General features: G+C 40.5%; 1 protein-coding gene across 1 annotated transcript in view; it reads right to left on the bottom strand.

Moving 5' to 3' along the window:
* The window catches only part of Sorcs3 (sortilin related VPS10 domain containing receptor 3), a 591,788-nt gene that overhangs the window by 71,686 nt on the left and 503,514 nt on the right, over positions 1-16,588 (bottom strand). The window contains exon 14 of the mRNA XM_063244673.1: positions 9,854-9,961. Within this exon, the coding sequence (XP_063100743.1) occupies positions 9,854-9,961 (108 nt within the window). The remainder of the gene's footprint in view (positions 1-9,853; positions 9,962-16,588) is intronic.

The raw sequence follows: 16,588 nt of genomic DNA, 5'->3' as shown, positions 1-16,588 counted from the left end.
AGTTAGAGACTCTGCTTAATGTGATACCTGGCACAAAGAAGATGATGAATAGACAAACTGGCTGAAAATCTTTGCTACATTCTTGCAGATCAGACTGAATTCTGTTTAGGCATTTTTTCCCTCTGTTTACTCCTAAAAACTATCTGGTTGCTTCAAGGAAAGCTGTCCTTTTTCTTTCTGTGATATTTGTCTTGGAAGCTGCCTGGTTCTCCTTGGCTCCCACAAAAGGCTCCTAAGTCACAGCCAATTGGTTCAAACAGTTTATACTAGGAAGAAATTTCAAATGTAGCTCTGATGACATAGTAAAATGGTTTTTCATCTGATTCCACATCTGAGCCAAGAAAACACACACACACACAAACACACACACACACGCACAGAGCACAGAGCTTCCATCAAAGTGCCATTTTGGGAGTGAGTGACCTTTTAAGAAATAGTGCACCAAGGGCACCCATGTACCATAGAGCCACAGGCATCTCCTCATCTTCAGAGCCACTTTCAGACACTACAATAGGCCCTTTGGCTTGTCAATCATCCTGCACTGTCTTTAGCCTTAAGCAACAAGAATGGTCACATTTCACTGTGAATTAGGCTAGACTAGATGGTACCTGTCAAGGTTACCAGGGAGATGTAGAAATAATAACATTTGAAAAGACAGTAGGAAAAAAAAGGGCAATAAAAGCAAGCAAATCTCAGACCTCTAAGATGGAGACTGTCTCTCTCTCATGCATATTTCCTTGCAGAACTCCAGTGAGAAACTGGGAAGATTCTTGAAGAAGGAAATCAGAAATCACCTCTAGAACCTGCCCTTTTATATCCACATACAATTTCACCCATGTGTTTCAGAGCCCCAAATGCACCCCTTTACACAGAGAAACATCTACTCTGATTCCCACCTATCCACACCATCATGCTTTGCATTTATTGAATTCTGACCATAGCATCTCAGAATTTCTGTGGATCTGTAATAAATCTCCTAAAATGCTGGAGACATAGGCCATAGAATTAATACCAATTATGGCACAAGTAAGTTTCTTGGAAGTCATTCAATATTTTTATTTGCTTATTCATTTACTTAATAATTCATTCATACCATACACAAACACTGTTAAACTATCTGTATGAGCATAAACTTGTAATACATAGAATTCAAAAGACAACATATGAAAAGATTTAGAAGGAATTTAAATTGATATATGTGTATGCACAGATTCCATACACACATGTATCTGTCTGCCTATCTGAAGGGTGAGTAAAGGTAGAGGGGGAAGATATTAAGCAACTGATGTGATTTTTGTTGATTTTCATTATCTAAAGTGTTACAAAGAAAAAAAATACATGATCAAGACAGTATATAATGTGAGGAACCAACCTAATCCAGCGATGGTTAGCTGAAAGAACTAATACATAAAGAACCAACAGTTGAACTGAGAAGCACTGGATGCTTGCTTGTTCATACAGGAAAGGAGATGCAGTCCAGGAAGAGATCATGGGCACAAAGGTATCAATATATCAGAGAAAGTCATATCTTGGGGACCAGAAACAAAGACCCATACAGGTGGTCAGCATGGATCTTTGTAGAGTGTCTAGTCAGTTTGAACTCTACCCTACTGGCAATGGAATGCTCCCACAGATTTTGAAAACAGAGGTGATTTGAATCTGATTTTCAGGTAAAAAAGCAATCACACTCTAGATACAAGCTGAAATCCCAATCACAACCTGAAGTCACTCCCTTAACAGCTAGTTATACTCTTTCATTGGTTCTTGCTTTTTGTATTATTTCTTTAACTTGAAATCATTCATTCAACAAATCATTACTGTCTTTCTACTCTATGCCAAATCCCCTTTTAGGCTCTGAGATCATACAGGTGAATAAAACAATTAAAAAGTTTTGTTTTCTTGGAAGTTGTATCTTATTGTCTATCATTCAGTTTTCTGTTACTAGACTAGCAGAAAAACGTGTGCATTCCTTTTTGCTTCCCTCTTGGCTATAGAACCCTGTTCTTTGCTGGTCAGGAAATGCCCACTTTGCCCCACCATAGTGGCCTGAGAGCTCCCATGCTAGTAAATCTTAAATGTCCCAGAGAGGTTACAGAATCATCGAGATGCTACACACACCCAGGGATTCATCCACTGATTTTCACAGTTGAGTGTGCTCCATTGCAGGAGGTGGGTCACTGGGGTCAAACTCTGGAGAGTCTACCTCTCAAGGGCATCCTGCCCCTGTGGTTTCTTTCCTGGCCACCACTAAATGCTTTTCATCAGGATATTCCTGCCTTAGAGCTAGCCAACCATGGACAGAAATTTCGGAAATCATGAGGCAAGCAAGCAATTTCCTCCTTTAAACTGAGTGTCAGGCATCTTGTTCCAGCAATAGTAAACCTGTTCTATGCAGAAAATGGGTAGCAGAGGAGTGGGGTCATTGATGGGACTACAGTTGACCATATGACTCAGAACTCTTTGGAGCAGGCTTGTGATGATAGTCTGAAAAGGCTTGCAGGTATGGGCCAGTGAATCCCAGGATTTTGTAAGCAGAAATTCATGGGGAATTCTGGGTAGAGCTCAGAAGACCAGAATGCTGATAGGAATGCAGACAGCAAAAGCCAGGCTTAGGAGGTTTCAAGTGGGAATGTGAACTTTGCCAGGAACTGGACTAGTTACACTCTGGCTAAAAAGTCTACATTTTGTCCATGTCCTAAGACTTTGAGTGAGGCCACATTTAGAGGCGGAAGACTAATTGATCTAGCAGAGGAAATTTATGCACAGCCCAATAGTCAGTCTATGCTATGGATAATATTACCTACTTTTAGCCAAGTTTACAGTGAAAATTTGGAGCAACAAGTTTATCAGAAAGATTTGAAAATTTTTAAAGTTAGCCTAAAAAGCAGCACATGTAAAGCAGAAGCCAAAGAGATGTGGTTGCTGAAGATGTCAGCACCATTAAAAAAGGAGCCAGGTACTTTGAACTCACTGCAGGTACAAGGATGCAAAAGTATAAACATTTTATTTGAGATGAGAGCCATAGTACCAAAAGGGCTGCCTAAGGAACTGGTTTCCTAGGATTCATTTCACTGTGCTCAGCCATCCAGCCACTCAGAGGGCAATGCAGGTAAGGTTCAAGCTGGGTACTGTTTGAGCTGGTGGCAAACCTTGGTATCCTCCATGCAATGCTGATTTTACACACATATAAAGTACATGAGTGGTGGGGTCATGGGGGCTTCCACTCAGTTTTCAAAGGAAGATCATGCAATGGGCCCCTGCTGGGGAGATACATGAAGCTATGGGAATGAAGCTGAAGGGGCAGTGAAGACCCAAAGATGTCGTGCTAGGAATGTGGAAAATCTAGCAGTGAGCAATACCAGGAAAGTTGCAATGTGCAAGGCCACAGTGGTGGGTCTGCCAGAACCCTTTGGAACGCATGTCTCACTACTATGTGCCCAGGTGCTTCACATGGAGCTACAGGATTTAATGTTTCCCAGCTGAGCTTTATCTGGCTTTCATCTGAAGCTTTTCTAGCCTCCAATTCCTTCCTTTTGGAATAGGAATATTTATCCTGCACCATTGTACTTCATGAATATTTAACTTGACTTTGAATTCTACAGAAATCACAGCTAAGAGCTTGCGTCTCAGAGAAAATTTTGGCCTTGAACTTTTGTGCAATGCTGGGATGGAAAGGAATGGGGGAAGGGCTTATTTGGTTGTATGCAAGATAGTTACATCATGTTAGGCAGAATTATGGCTTTGCTTATGTCTGCATCTGGAGACTAAGTAGGGCTTGAAGATCTGTGACTAGCTGTCAGGTTGACAAGTGGAGACTTGTGCCAGTCAGTCTTAACTGCCAACTTGACAAGAGTAAGAGACTCCTAGAAAGCTGACTGGATTGTGGGGTGCTGATGTTCACAGGTGACGGTCAGAGCTGGGTGGGTGCCCAGTCGGAACAGGTGGACCAGGGGGGTGTGTGTCTCACTGGTGTACCACTCTTGTCCTCTACTTCTGGGCTGCCAGGAAGGAAGCAGCTTTGTTTCCCCATACCCTCTGCCATGGTGCTTCTGCTTCAGAGTCAGCTAACCGTGGATTGAAACCTCTGAAACCTCGGGGCAAATAAACCACTACTTCCCTTAAGCTGTATAAGCCAGGTACTTTGTTCCAGCAACAAGAAATCTGACTAAGACAGCTCCATAAAATGAAGGACTTATATTTAGCCTTTTAATACTTCTAATAGGATAATACATAGATTAAAAGTTCATTTAAAATTTTTAGTGGTAATAGGGATTGGTCCCAGGCTTTTGTGTATTTTAGGCAAGGGCTTGATACTGAGTTACTTCCACAATTTTTTTTTAAATTTTTGTTTTGAAACAGGTGCTCATTACAATGCCCAGGCTGGCCCTGAGTATGTGGTCTTTCTGCTTCTATCTCCCAACTGACTGGGATTATAGAATCCACTATGCCTAGCATAAAATATTTTATGAACTAGTGAATATTTAGATTCTTCTAACTGAGGGGACAAGAAAAGGCAATAGGACCTTACTGTGGTCCTTTTCTCCCTGGCTGCAGCTAAGCTAAAGAGAATTAAAGTTTCATTAAGAAATCTCCAGCTCAGTGGCTAAGCATCCGTGTCCTCAAAGGGGCGTGCTGTTACCGTACTTCCTAAGGAATATACATAATTTTTGACTGTTGCTACCATCCTTGCTACTGCTATCTCAAGAGGAAAAATTCTGATCATCTCCAGTAGCTACCAGGCTTTAAGTCCTTTCAAATTTAGGACAAAACCGAAACTGGCTCTTTTCAGTGCTCTTCCTTTTGGCTGTCTGAAGAATCCCCACAAAACCTCCATTGTTTTTTTGAGAAACTCTCATCTGATGAAAAGCTAAAAATAGGTAACATAAATTGTTTATACTTGTTTTGATGAATGCTTCTAACAGCTAGGAAGACCTATCTCTTCCCCTCCTCGTGCCTTATATAGTCAGGTTGTATTCTTCAGAATTCCTCAGCAATCAAGGCCCAGGAAGTGCAGATGCTCTGATGAGCTCTGTGAGTCCTGATGGGGAGGAAAGAGAACTGAAGCACTATCAACATCTCCTGAGTAAATGGTTTGGCCCCACAGTCAGTATCCCTCATGCCCGTGCAGCCAGCAAAACTTCACATGGAGTAGAGAGAAAATTATTATCATTAAGATTAGATGAACACAGAATTTAAACTGTGGCCTTGAACTTGCTAGGGAATAGCAGGCCGTGTAGAGATGGGTATCTATGGGGTACTGTTCAATGTAAGGTCCAACAGAAGCATACAGCGCAAGCTTTATGCAAGAGAATGCAAAATAAATCAGTTCATGAGATAAGAGAGAGAGCAAAATAGATCACTAATAAGTTCCTCTGGTAGAAAAAAAAAGTTCTTTTGGGACCATTATCCAAGTTTTTAGGACCAGGACAGATCTGCGTGAGATAAACAACTACATCTGGCTTGAATTTATCTGGAGTGGCTTAAACAAAATTTTTGAATATAAGTCTCTTATAGATATTAGAAATCAATACTTAAACTCTTGTTGGGCATTTAAAGAAAGTCCTACAAAGGTAGAATGTTTTTCTTTTATGCCTGTGGCTTAGGTACATAATGGGGAAATTTTTGAGCAAGTCATTTCATGGTCAGACATCCTCAGGAAAAAAACGGTGGCATACTTGATATTTCATTCATTTCCTGTAATACATGAGAAAATTTTAAATCTTTTGGCAGAATGTTCTGGGCTCTATGGTAGTCATTTGCCTACAAATTTAATTTAAGAGCAAGGAGACTCCAAAAGTAGGGATTTCTTTCTGATTTGTTAATTCGGAACAGTACCTGGCCCCCAGCAAGCATCCATCATTTTTGTCTTACAGAATAACTGTATGAAAACCATACTGAGACCTTAGATTCTAGGGCTCTTTCTCAGGGTTTCCTTAATGGCCAGGTAGTGTGTATGTAGGAACATGTGTGCGTGCACACCCATATGTGTGTATGCACAGATATACATATACATATACATATATACCTGCATATTTACCAAGTTAATGGTATTTTGGAAATAAAATTTATGTTCTGATATTGCCTTAAAACATCTAAGACTTGAAATGCTGGGTTTTTGTGTCTCTAGCAAATGACAGAGGTTTAGGATTTATGCCTTTGTAGATTTCTGTCTCTTAAATATTGTCTGTTGCTTGTGCAGACAAACTTGTTCACAATGCTGTTAACCCAAAATTAATAAAGTAACTTCATAGATTAACAATAGAGCTCATTTTGATATCATGGAAATTTTAATTTGAAATTTATACAGTGAGAAAAATTCTGCCTTGGGTGTATATTAAGAGAGTAAAATATATTAGCAGACAAAACTCAAATTCACGGCCTCACTTCCTGAGCAATAAATTCTATAGGTAATTTTTATTCACATTTTAAAACAGATCCAAATATGTCTTATCATTAACACAAGTTCATGTCTAAAAAATAACCGTTGCCAATGTAGTATATCTCTTTGGTGGACTGCACCTGCTCTTCTTAGTATGACATTTCGTCTTTTCTGTTCCTGATAGGGGGACGGGGGTTCAACCCACTGCCTATCACAGAGTGGAGGACCACAGAGGAGTGGCAAGTATTTCAAAGGTAGAGTTCACTGCCCTTGGAGTTGGGGGAGAGACTTCACTAATACTTGGAAAACTCAGAGGGAAATGAGGAAAAAAGTTTAAAATCACTCTTTCTGGCACTTGTCCCAGGTGACCTTAAAGATGCTTTGTGGACATTGTGCATTCAGAGACACAAATTAAAACAACACTGAGATTCCATCTCACTTCACAAGAATGGCTGTCATCAAGAAATCAACCAATACCAAATGCAGGTGGGGTTGTAGAGAAAAAGGACCCCTTCTCACTGTTGGTGGGAATACAGATTGATGTAACCACTGTGGAAATCAGTTTGGAGAGTCCTCAAAACACTAGGACTGGAGGTTCCATTTGACCCAGCTATTCCCCTTCTGGGTATCTTCCCAAAAGAATTAAAAACATCATACCAGTGATATATGTGCACCCATGCTTACAGCAGCACAGTTTATAACAGTCAGATCTTGGAAACAACCTAAATGCCCACTGATTAAGAAATGGATAAAAAGGATGTGGCATTCCCAGCCATAAAGAATGATAACTGGACATTTTTTATAGGTAAATAGTTGTGTTTTGTGAACATAATTATTAATGAAATAAATTTGTCATGCATGTATAAACATTGTATTGCTTCACTAGTGTGACAAGCTGAAAGAAAAAACATGTATTTTGTCCCAGAGAAAATGACCTTAGCCAAAACAACAACTCAGGTCACACCTGCCTTCACTTTAACTCACTGTGAGCCATTTTGAGTTGACTTTTGAATGTCTTAAGAAATTTTTAATGTGCTATTTGGTTGGGGTTTTTTTGCATGTGGATATCCAGGTGTTCCAGTATATTTATTGAGGGTACAATCCTTTCTCTATTTAATTGCTTTTGCATCTTTGCCAGAAATCAATTGTTTGTCATGTGGGTATCTATTTTGGGACTTCATATTGGTACCTTGGTGGTTTTTCTATCTTGATATCAGTGCTGTTTTCTCATGACTGATGTAACTTTGTGAGAAGTCATGGGTTTGGGGAGGGTTGCAGCTCTAATTTTGTTCCTATTCTGAGTCTTTCTGTATTTCTGCAGAAACATGAGGATCAAAATGTTAATCTTTATGAAAAATGATGGTAGCCATTTGATAAGGGGTTATATTTTCTGAGCTTTATGATTTTCTTCTATTCGTTTTTGGTTTTCTTCTGTGTTATTTTTAATTTCTTAAGGAAATATATGCGGATATTTCATAACTTTCTTCTTTTCTAATAAATGTACTTTGTGTTAAATTTTTTTTAAAAAAAGATGTCATCTGCAGTCTACCAAATAGTGTATTCTGAGCAGGTGGTACCTGTACTTTTTTGTAAGGCCCTGTACAAATCTTATAACTATGAGGCCCTGCTTTGTAGAGATTTAGCCGAATTTCCTTAAAAGGGTAAGATTTTTTAGGATCTCAACATTTTAGTAAAAAAGTAGAAAGAGGCCCGGGGATTTAGCTCAGTGGTACAAGCACCTGTCTGGCAAGCGTGAGGTCGTGAGTTTGATCCCTGGTACCAAAAAAAATAAAAATTAAAAAAAAAAAGATGAAAAAAAGTAGAAAGAGAATTGGTTTTACAAATAAAGAAATGGAGGTCCAGAGGCTGAGCAGCTGGACAGGAAGTCCAGAGGCACAGGCCTGGGGCCAAGTGTGAATGTGTTTTATTTTTTCTTCAGTTCCTGCTGTCTCCAGTACCCATCAGCTGGGTTCTTCTTTCACTCATAAACTGCAAAGGAGTAGCCACTGCTCTCCCCATGAGACTGGATATGCATGCATGGGGGCTATGTAGGCTGAGGCTGAATGATGGGATTGGTCAACACTGCATAGTGGCATTTGGAAAGTATTCTTCAAAAGTGATCACCCTGTAAACATGACAGAGCATAAACCTTGCTTTCGCCCCTATATTTGGTACCTCCACAAAATCATTACTTGGCAAAGACTAACTTTAAGTACACAGAAATGCATTAGCACGAAAGTTCAAAGCAGAGCAGGGTCCTTCAGAGTCAGCAGACTACACAATGCTACCAAACACAGACACATGCTCTGAGCGCTCTGTGCTGCTGTAATTTGGAACCAGAATATACCCAAAGGCACATGTGTTGAAGGCTGGTTCTCAGCTTGGAACAAATGGGAGGCGGGGGAACCTTAAAAAGCAGTGGAGCTAGTGGAAGGAAGTTAGGTCACCAGGCGCTTCCCTTTCCCTCTTTCCTTCCTGGTTGCCATGAGGTAAGCAGTGCCCTCCACCACGTATTTTATCATGATGCCCTACCTGCCCACAGGCCAGCCACCAGGGCCAACTGACCACAGACTTCAGCTTCTCAAACCATGACCTGAAAGAAACCTGCTCTCCTTTTCAGTGCATTGTCTCAGATATGCTTTATAGTGACAGAAAACTGACTGGCTGGTGGAAGATGACCACGGCCTACTCCATACACACGCACATACATGTACATACCAGTAATCAATTTAAAAGAACTAAAATTTCATATAATTTTATAAAATACTCACAAATAAACACTACTATTGCCATTGCTTTCATTAATATTTGGAAAGCATTTTGAGTTTTTTTCATAGTTTTAAAATCTATATCTCCATTATCTGGCTTCATTGCAAACAAGTGATGAAAACTTCTATAATAAATTAATCTGAAGTGGTACAACAACTGTGTGTGTGTGTGTGTGTGTGTGTGTGTGTGTGTGCATGCGTGTGTGTGTGTGTGTGTGTGTGTGTGTGTGTGTGTGTGTGTGTGTTCACATGCACCCATGTAGAAGACACTGACCATGGAAGTGTCCCTTGAAGCAGTCCCTGATTTTGGTATATTAGCTGTTGTATTCTCTTGGCCTCCTACCCCTTGCCTCTTACTAGATTGTTCTAGGGGGAGCAAAGCAAATAAATCTAATAACTTAACCTCCTGTCTGCTTGAGTTTGGACAAATGGGAATATGGTCTCAGATTTCAAATTCCATTACAAATCACAAAGGTCCCATCAGGAGCCTAGCTCTCTAATCCTGTCAGTAGGTTTTTTATTTTATTTTTTTGTTTTTGGCATTGGTGGAAACAAGTGTAAATATTTCCACTATATGACTGAGCAAACCGTGGCCCAGAGATAAAAATGCTTAAGTATAGGGTACCCCAGGAAAATTCTGAGGCTCACATGGAAGTAGAATGGGGACCTCTGATCTCCTTTATATCTCAGCAAACGGAGTACTCACGTCATGATGTGGGTGTCCACACCAGCCTCCACCAGAGCCCCGTCCACAAAGAGCGGAAGCAGAGTGAAGCCATACTTGTCCCAGGAGTGGCCCTCGTCGAAGCTCACCCTGGGGTGGGGAGAAGCACATGAAAGAGTCAGCTGAAAATAAAGTCACAGCTTCAGGCGACCAGTCCTCAGCTTATTAAAGTTCCCTCAGTCACTTTCTCCCTGGCAGTCTGGATTATCAATAGGTATTAATCTTCCTCATCTCCCTGTATTATTATGAGACTGGATCAAAACTGCATTTCCTGGCCCAGGCAGACACAGTGCCAGAACTGGAGAAATATTTCAACACATTAGAAGAGAAAAACAGCCAGAGCAGGAGGGCTTAGTGGATGGAGTGTCACGTTTCAAGTACGCAGAATGAAACCTGAGGTTCAATTTACAGCACAATCAATTCAGCCCTTGGAGTTTCTGACACAGATAAATTGAGTAGCATGGCATGCACCCTATGGGAAGGGGGTTGTGTGTCTTTCAGATCAAACTTTTAAAGGAAAGCAATTTACTACTTATTCAGGATGGATGTGGGAATGATTTCCCCTCACCAATGCACTTTAAGGGGTTTCAAGGAATAACTATTTGAGTGGCTGAGATATTCTGGGCAGCTCTGCCCCACCTTTTGACCAATCTTAAGGGGAAGGTTTGCCTCGGGTGCAGAACCCACTCCTCTGTAAAGGCTGCTGGTAGTGGAGGGTTTGCGAGAAATTCTGGGCATGCGCTTTTTCCTCTCTTGATTGCACCATGCTAGTCTGCGACCCTTGACTCACCCAGGAGACGCAGCACAAAGACCACTTCTGCTGGGAAACTATTTCGGACCCCAATTCTCTCCTAAGACAGCTTTGGCCTCTCCATCTTCTGTGCTCCTTATTGCCCTTTCTGATCATCCACGCTCCCCTATCTCCACAGTTTTGGGTCTGAACTCCCTCTCCCAGGCCTCCTCTGCTCTGAGCAATGACCTGTAGCTGGTTCTGAATTCCCTGTTTGGGCTGATGCACTCTGAGCTCAGGAAGCACAAATGTCTTACTCACAGAGTGACCCCTTAGCCCCACAAATGTGTTTTATTGGGATGTTTCTTCCTTTATGGCACATATACATTTTTAGAAACTTGTCTGACTTACACTAAATTGACAACCTGGAGGTCAAGAACCGTATCATCCATTTTTATATTCCTCATATGTAGCAGAACACGTGGCTTAGAGTTGATGCAATGTAAGTGTCAATGAATGAGCGTGTGACAAAAGAAAAGAAGAGCCCTGTTTTGACCCATTCGAGTATGATCAAGAAATGGAAGTAGGAGTCTGTTTCCTATTAAGGGCCAACATGCTAGGCCCACTGTCTGCTCCCTGGCAGGTCTGTTTCTCTGGGTTCTTCTTTGTCTTATCTACTCATTCCTAATACACAGGTAGTTTTTTGTGCCAGGAATCCTACTCAGGACCTTGCACTTGCCAGGCAGGGGCTGTGCCACTGAGCTATGTCCCTGGCCCTTCTAATACATAGATTTGAAACAATAACAGAGTCAACCCCTCTTCCACTAGACTAACCAGTCTCAGACAATTTCTGTATTTGTAGTTTACCATATTCATATCTATAAAGGAAAAGCAGACAACCCACTACAAAAGCTAAAAGGTCAGAATCTGTTTTGAATTTCAAGGACTTGGTCACTTACATTTTTAAAAAAAGGTTGAGGTTTAATAATCAAAGTAAATCCTGAGAAAGTTGAGACCATACGAATCACTTTTCATTGAAGTGAGTTGAAGGCATGATTGAAAGAAGTAAAAAGGAAGGCAGATTGAGAATGAACTTAATCTTGGTGGCTGTGTGGCCCAGTGGCTCCCAGAGAAGTCCCAACTGTCTCAAAGTCTGCTCCGGGTACTAATTACTTGACTTCTGCTAAGTACAGAAGATAAGCTTTTAGTTTATTTTTTCCTGTAGACTTTGTATAAATTGCTTTTGTCTTGATAGACAGAAGTCAAAGTGAGTTTAAGGCCTCTCTCTCATCTACTTCTCAGAATTTCCTTGCCAGTTTTAGCTTTATCAGTTACTGGCACTAGCAGGGCAAGTTGTAGTTCATGTTGCCAGCATTCCATGAAAGGAGTCTGTCTCTCACTGTCGGTATCTGCAGGGCATCGTGTAGGCATGTGCGTGCCACACACTGAGAAGAGGATGCCATAGGGCATGCAACAAGGGCCCATCACAGCCTTCCAGGGTCAAGATAAATACTCTCGGGTAAGGATGAGCCCAGATGGGGCAAGAAATTGCAGAAGAGCAAGAGCATGCTGACTCAAGTGAGTCCAGCTGAAAGGAGGGGCCTCCTGCATAGGTCAGAGGAAAGAATAGCAAATGGCTAAAGGATGGATGAGAAATGCTGAAGTCCAGGTAGGGAAGGTGGCTTACAGAATTTGAGTCTGGGCGTGACATAAACAATACACATCTCCAGATCCACAGTGAGGACTGACTGCTGTGACCCTCGCCTGCTGTCACTGGACAACTCTCAGGCCCAGAACTGTTCCATGGGGTGATTTTCTCATATCAGTAATTTGTAACACTTGACTATTTCAAAACTCCCTAAGGAATCTCCAAAATTGAAACAGAAATCTTATTCTTTTGGTTGGGTACAGAGGGCCTGGTGTTCCTGAGAGTATTCTTTTTGATTTCTAGAACTTTTTACAATTTTCTGAGGTAACTATATTGAATGGCATCCTCAAAAGACCCATATTCTCCTCCTCAGATCAATAGCTCATTAATATCCAAGACTAAGGAACTAGGAATTCCTCATTACATCGATAAGTAAAATTGAAATCAGTAGGATTACAATACTCAGGGAGACAGGAGTAAACTTCTGATTGACCTCAAATAGTAGCAAAACAGAACTACGGAATAAAAAGAAAATAAACTTCATTAATCACTAGCTATGTGCCACTATATACCAGAGGCAGCAGCGGTGGCTCCAGTTCTAAGGACAGAGCAAAGAAGGGAGGGGAGTCCCTCACTGCTATGGAACTTACATCCTAGTTTAAGGGCACAAATGACATGCAAATAAATTGACAGAACCATAAGAATTAGATGTAAGAGCCATGGAAATTAAACTGATTTGCTAATGACCACATGACTACTTCATAGTAACAATTTAAGAAAGCCCTGCCTGAAGTGTGACATTTAAATTGAGACCGAATGATAATAAGATACTGCATAGGCAAGGATCTAGAGGTGGAGCTATTGCAGAGGAAAGAGTTCACATGAAATGAAGCTGCTCTACAGAAAGGACAGAAAGATAGTCAGTGGTGTATTTTCAAGGAAAGGAAATTAGCAGGAGATGGGATCAGAACAGAAGGCAGAAGCCAGATCGTAAAGGACTCAGATGGTTTGGGGGTACATGAAGTACAAAATGGAGCTTGGGTGAAGGTTATAGTGGTGGAGGAAGAAAGAGATGGAGAGATATAAGATATTTCCAGAAGTGAAGTCAATAGGATTTGATGATGAAACATCCACAGGTTGTATAAACGAAAGGAACAAATGTTGAGAGATACCAATGGGGGTTTGAGCAATTCAGAAAGGGAAATGGGAAATGGCAGGAGAAGCAAAGCCTTTTTATCTCCTTGTTTCTTCCTTGGTTTATGTTGAGATTTAAATGCTTTTTGGATTCCCACATTACAACATTGCTACTAAGAGTTTTGAATGGCTGGATCCAGATTTGTGAGTATAACTAGGGGTGGAGATTGGAAAGTGATTTATAAGGTATGGCCAATTTAAAGAAGAATGCTCAATAGAAAAGAAAGGCTCTACACATGAAAAAAGAAAGATTAACTGATTAAGTTACAAGTTTAACCCACAAGACAATTGGCATTATTGTCAATCACAAGTTAATGTCATGAGAACTAATCAAGTCTATGGGTTCATGATATTGAGATTAAAAAAACTAAAAGAATATTCCAAGAACAACCAGAGTCCTTCTCACAAGTCTCTGGTTTGGAAATAGAATGTCCATGGCAAACCAGCATCCCTTCCTCTGCTGAGGTGCATTGCTCCTTTTCATTATAATACAAATCCATGTGCTAGGATTTCAGTCACCTGGAAGTTTTTCAAAACAGCACACACTCTCCCTTCTCAGAAGCGCTGTCAGTTCAAAGTATTGTTTTTGCAGGAATGTTTCTCAGAAACAAAACAAATGCTAGGTCGACACCATTTACAGAGGAACAAAGGAGCACAAAATGCCAGGGGATACTTTCCTTTATTTCTGAGAACATCTGTTGAAAGGAGACACCGGCAGTTTGTCAAAGCTGAGCAGAATCACACTGCGGTCTACCAGTGCAGGAGTCACTATGTCTATTGTGAGTTTTCATGGGAGCACTGCATTTGGTGGGGCTCCATTGTGCATTGGCCTCTAATTGCTGCTAAGGTTCAAAGGTAATACTGGATGAGAGGTTTACCTGCAATAACACTTCGGTTTTAATCTCTACGCAACCACAGATACACAGTCACAAATGGATGGGTTCATTTGTATGCTGTTTTGACTCTATGCCTATCAAGCTACCTATCATTTCAATTTGTAGGAAAGAGCATGCCTTGTTAGTCCAGCTAAAGCTTCTTCCAGCTTTTCAATTATGACTCATATTTCCTCTGAAATGCAATGTAGCTATTATTTAAATGTGAAAGCCACTGTACCCTTGTATGAGAATGGGTAAACTTGCATGTTTTTCCTGTACAAATATATATATATATATATATATATATATATATATATATATATATACAAAAAAGGAGTCTGAGATCTACAACAGAAAATAACACTGAACTGATTACTTAACCTTTCTTCCTCTTAAAGCAAGTTATTTGTTTACCTTGGAGATTGTGATTTAATTAGAACTACTAGGGATAAAGAAACTGATGAGTTTCAGGAGCCTGTATCTGATAAGCAGGAGTCTAAATCAGTGAACCACTTCATAAGAAAACATTAATGATAATTGCCATGGTTTATGTCAGTGGCCCCCAAGCCTCATGAATTATGGACTCCATCAAATCTAGTGTTTGTGATTGGTTTGTTGTCTAGTGCTCATTTTGGTGGTATGAGTGCTACATGTGCCTAGGTGTGGAGCTAGTACATGACGTAATGGTGGAAGAAGGCGGCTCTCTCTCTCTTTCCAGTTTGCACCTTGCTATTTGCAGCGGCTATGAATGGCAGCCCTGCCACCTCATGCTGCCTTGGAGCCAACCTAGTGTGGACTGAAACCTCTAATAACTGTAAGAAATAAATCTTTCCTTCCCTAACTTTGGGTGTCAGGTATTTTGTCTCAGGAGCCAGTAAAGAGTAACTAAGACAATAATGATTTGGCCAAGCCCTAACCAAATACTCACATAGGCTTTGAAAGAGAAGTAAAAAGTACAAAAGAGAATTTATGAATGAGTTATTTGTCGCTGTTTCAAACACATACTTAGTAGTTGGCATTTAACCATTTACAGGGAGCATTCTTGGAATGAATAGATAGACAAGTGAACATGAATTGTCATCTCTGTTCAAGCCTATAATTTACAACAAATGGCCAAGGATATAGCTCAGCAAAATAACAGCCTATCTGGCAAAGCTCAAGGTGCTGAGTTCAATTCCTGGCACAAAAAAAAAATTTTTTTTACAACAAATAGCAATGACAAAATCATTTAAAAGGAGATAATACTGTCATACAAGCATAGCTTGAAAAAGAATCCTAAATATTTTCTAAGATGGACTAAACAGTATTATCATTTTTATGAAAGTAAATTCAGTGGGGTGTCATTTTTTTCTCTGTTTTAGAAATATTTTTATGTTTTAAAAATTAAATTGCATTTTTATGGGCACATAATTCATGAGATACAATGTGATGTTTTGATTCAGCTAAATACTGGGTGATGAACTTAAGAAAATGAGTGTACCTTTAAACTTAAATCATATATTTATGAGTACACTCAATTCTTCTCTTTGAGATATGTGATACAGCATTATTGTTAATCACAGTTTTTAGCATGAAAAAAGATGTCTTTGGGGGTGTGATTCAATCTTCCTTATGTATCCCTATGTGAATACTGAAACATTTACCAACTTGGGTGCTTTCAGACAGGAAGTGAGCAGGGCTCTGGCAAGAATCCACTGCAGGTCACACCAAACAGCTAGCTGTAAGGGTACAGAGGCTCTCCAAAACCCAGAGCTCCTAGTTCTTCAGCACTAGGGGCCCCATCCACTGCAGAGTAACTCTCCTTTCTACACTGAAAGAAATAGCAACGAACTCTGCCTTCCCTCAGCAAAAGTAAGTTCCCCGGAGAAATGAACAACTAAATAACTACTGGACCTTTACCATAAGCAAGGAAAAAAGACTTTAGTTGGAGGTCAAATGCAAGGTGAGGCTGCTACCTATTTCTCCAAGGACCAAGGGGAAAACACCAGCCCTCTCTCTCTGTCTATAGAGTATAAATTCTCGAGATATACTTGGAGGTTCCTTAGATCAGGAAGAAGGCCAGGAAAAACAATCTTTCCTGGTTATTAAAAAAAAAAAAAAAAAAGTGTTCCAGACTGTGTGGGGTATATCTAGACGTCCCTCCAAAGACCAAAGACCTATGGGGTCAAAGGTAGGGCTGTGCAGAGGTGGGTGGACCTGGGGTGTGCCAATGTGGATTAAGGGTCTGATTACTAGGATTAAGAGTGTGTGATACTGAGTTAGTCTGCTGA

This window comes from Cavia porcellus, unplaced genomic scaffold, assembly GCF_034190915.1.
Source record: "Cavia porcellus strain 051 isolate PalLab524CR breed Dunkin Hartley unplaced genomic scaffold, mCavPor4.1 scaffold_2, whole genome shotgun sequence".
NCBI lineage: Eukaryota > Metazoa > Chordata > Mammalia > Rodentia > Caviidae > Cavia > Cavia porcellus.
The sequence above is the reverse complement of the archived record's forward strand: the minus strand, read 5'-3'. Positions and strand labels throughout refer to the sequence as shown.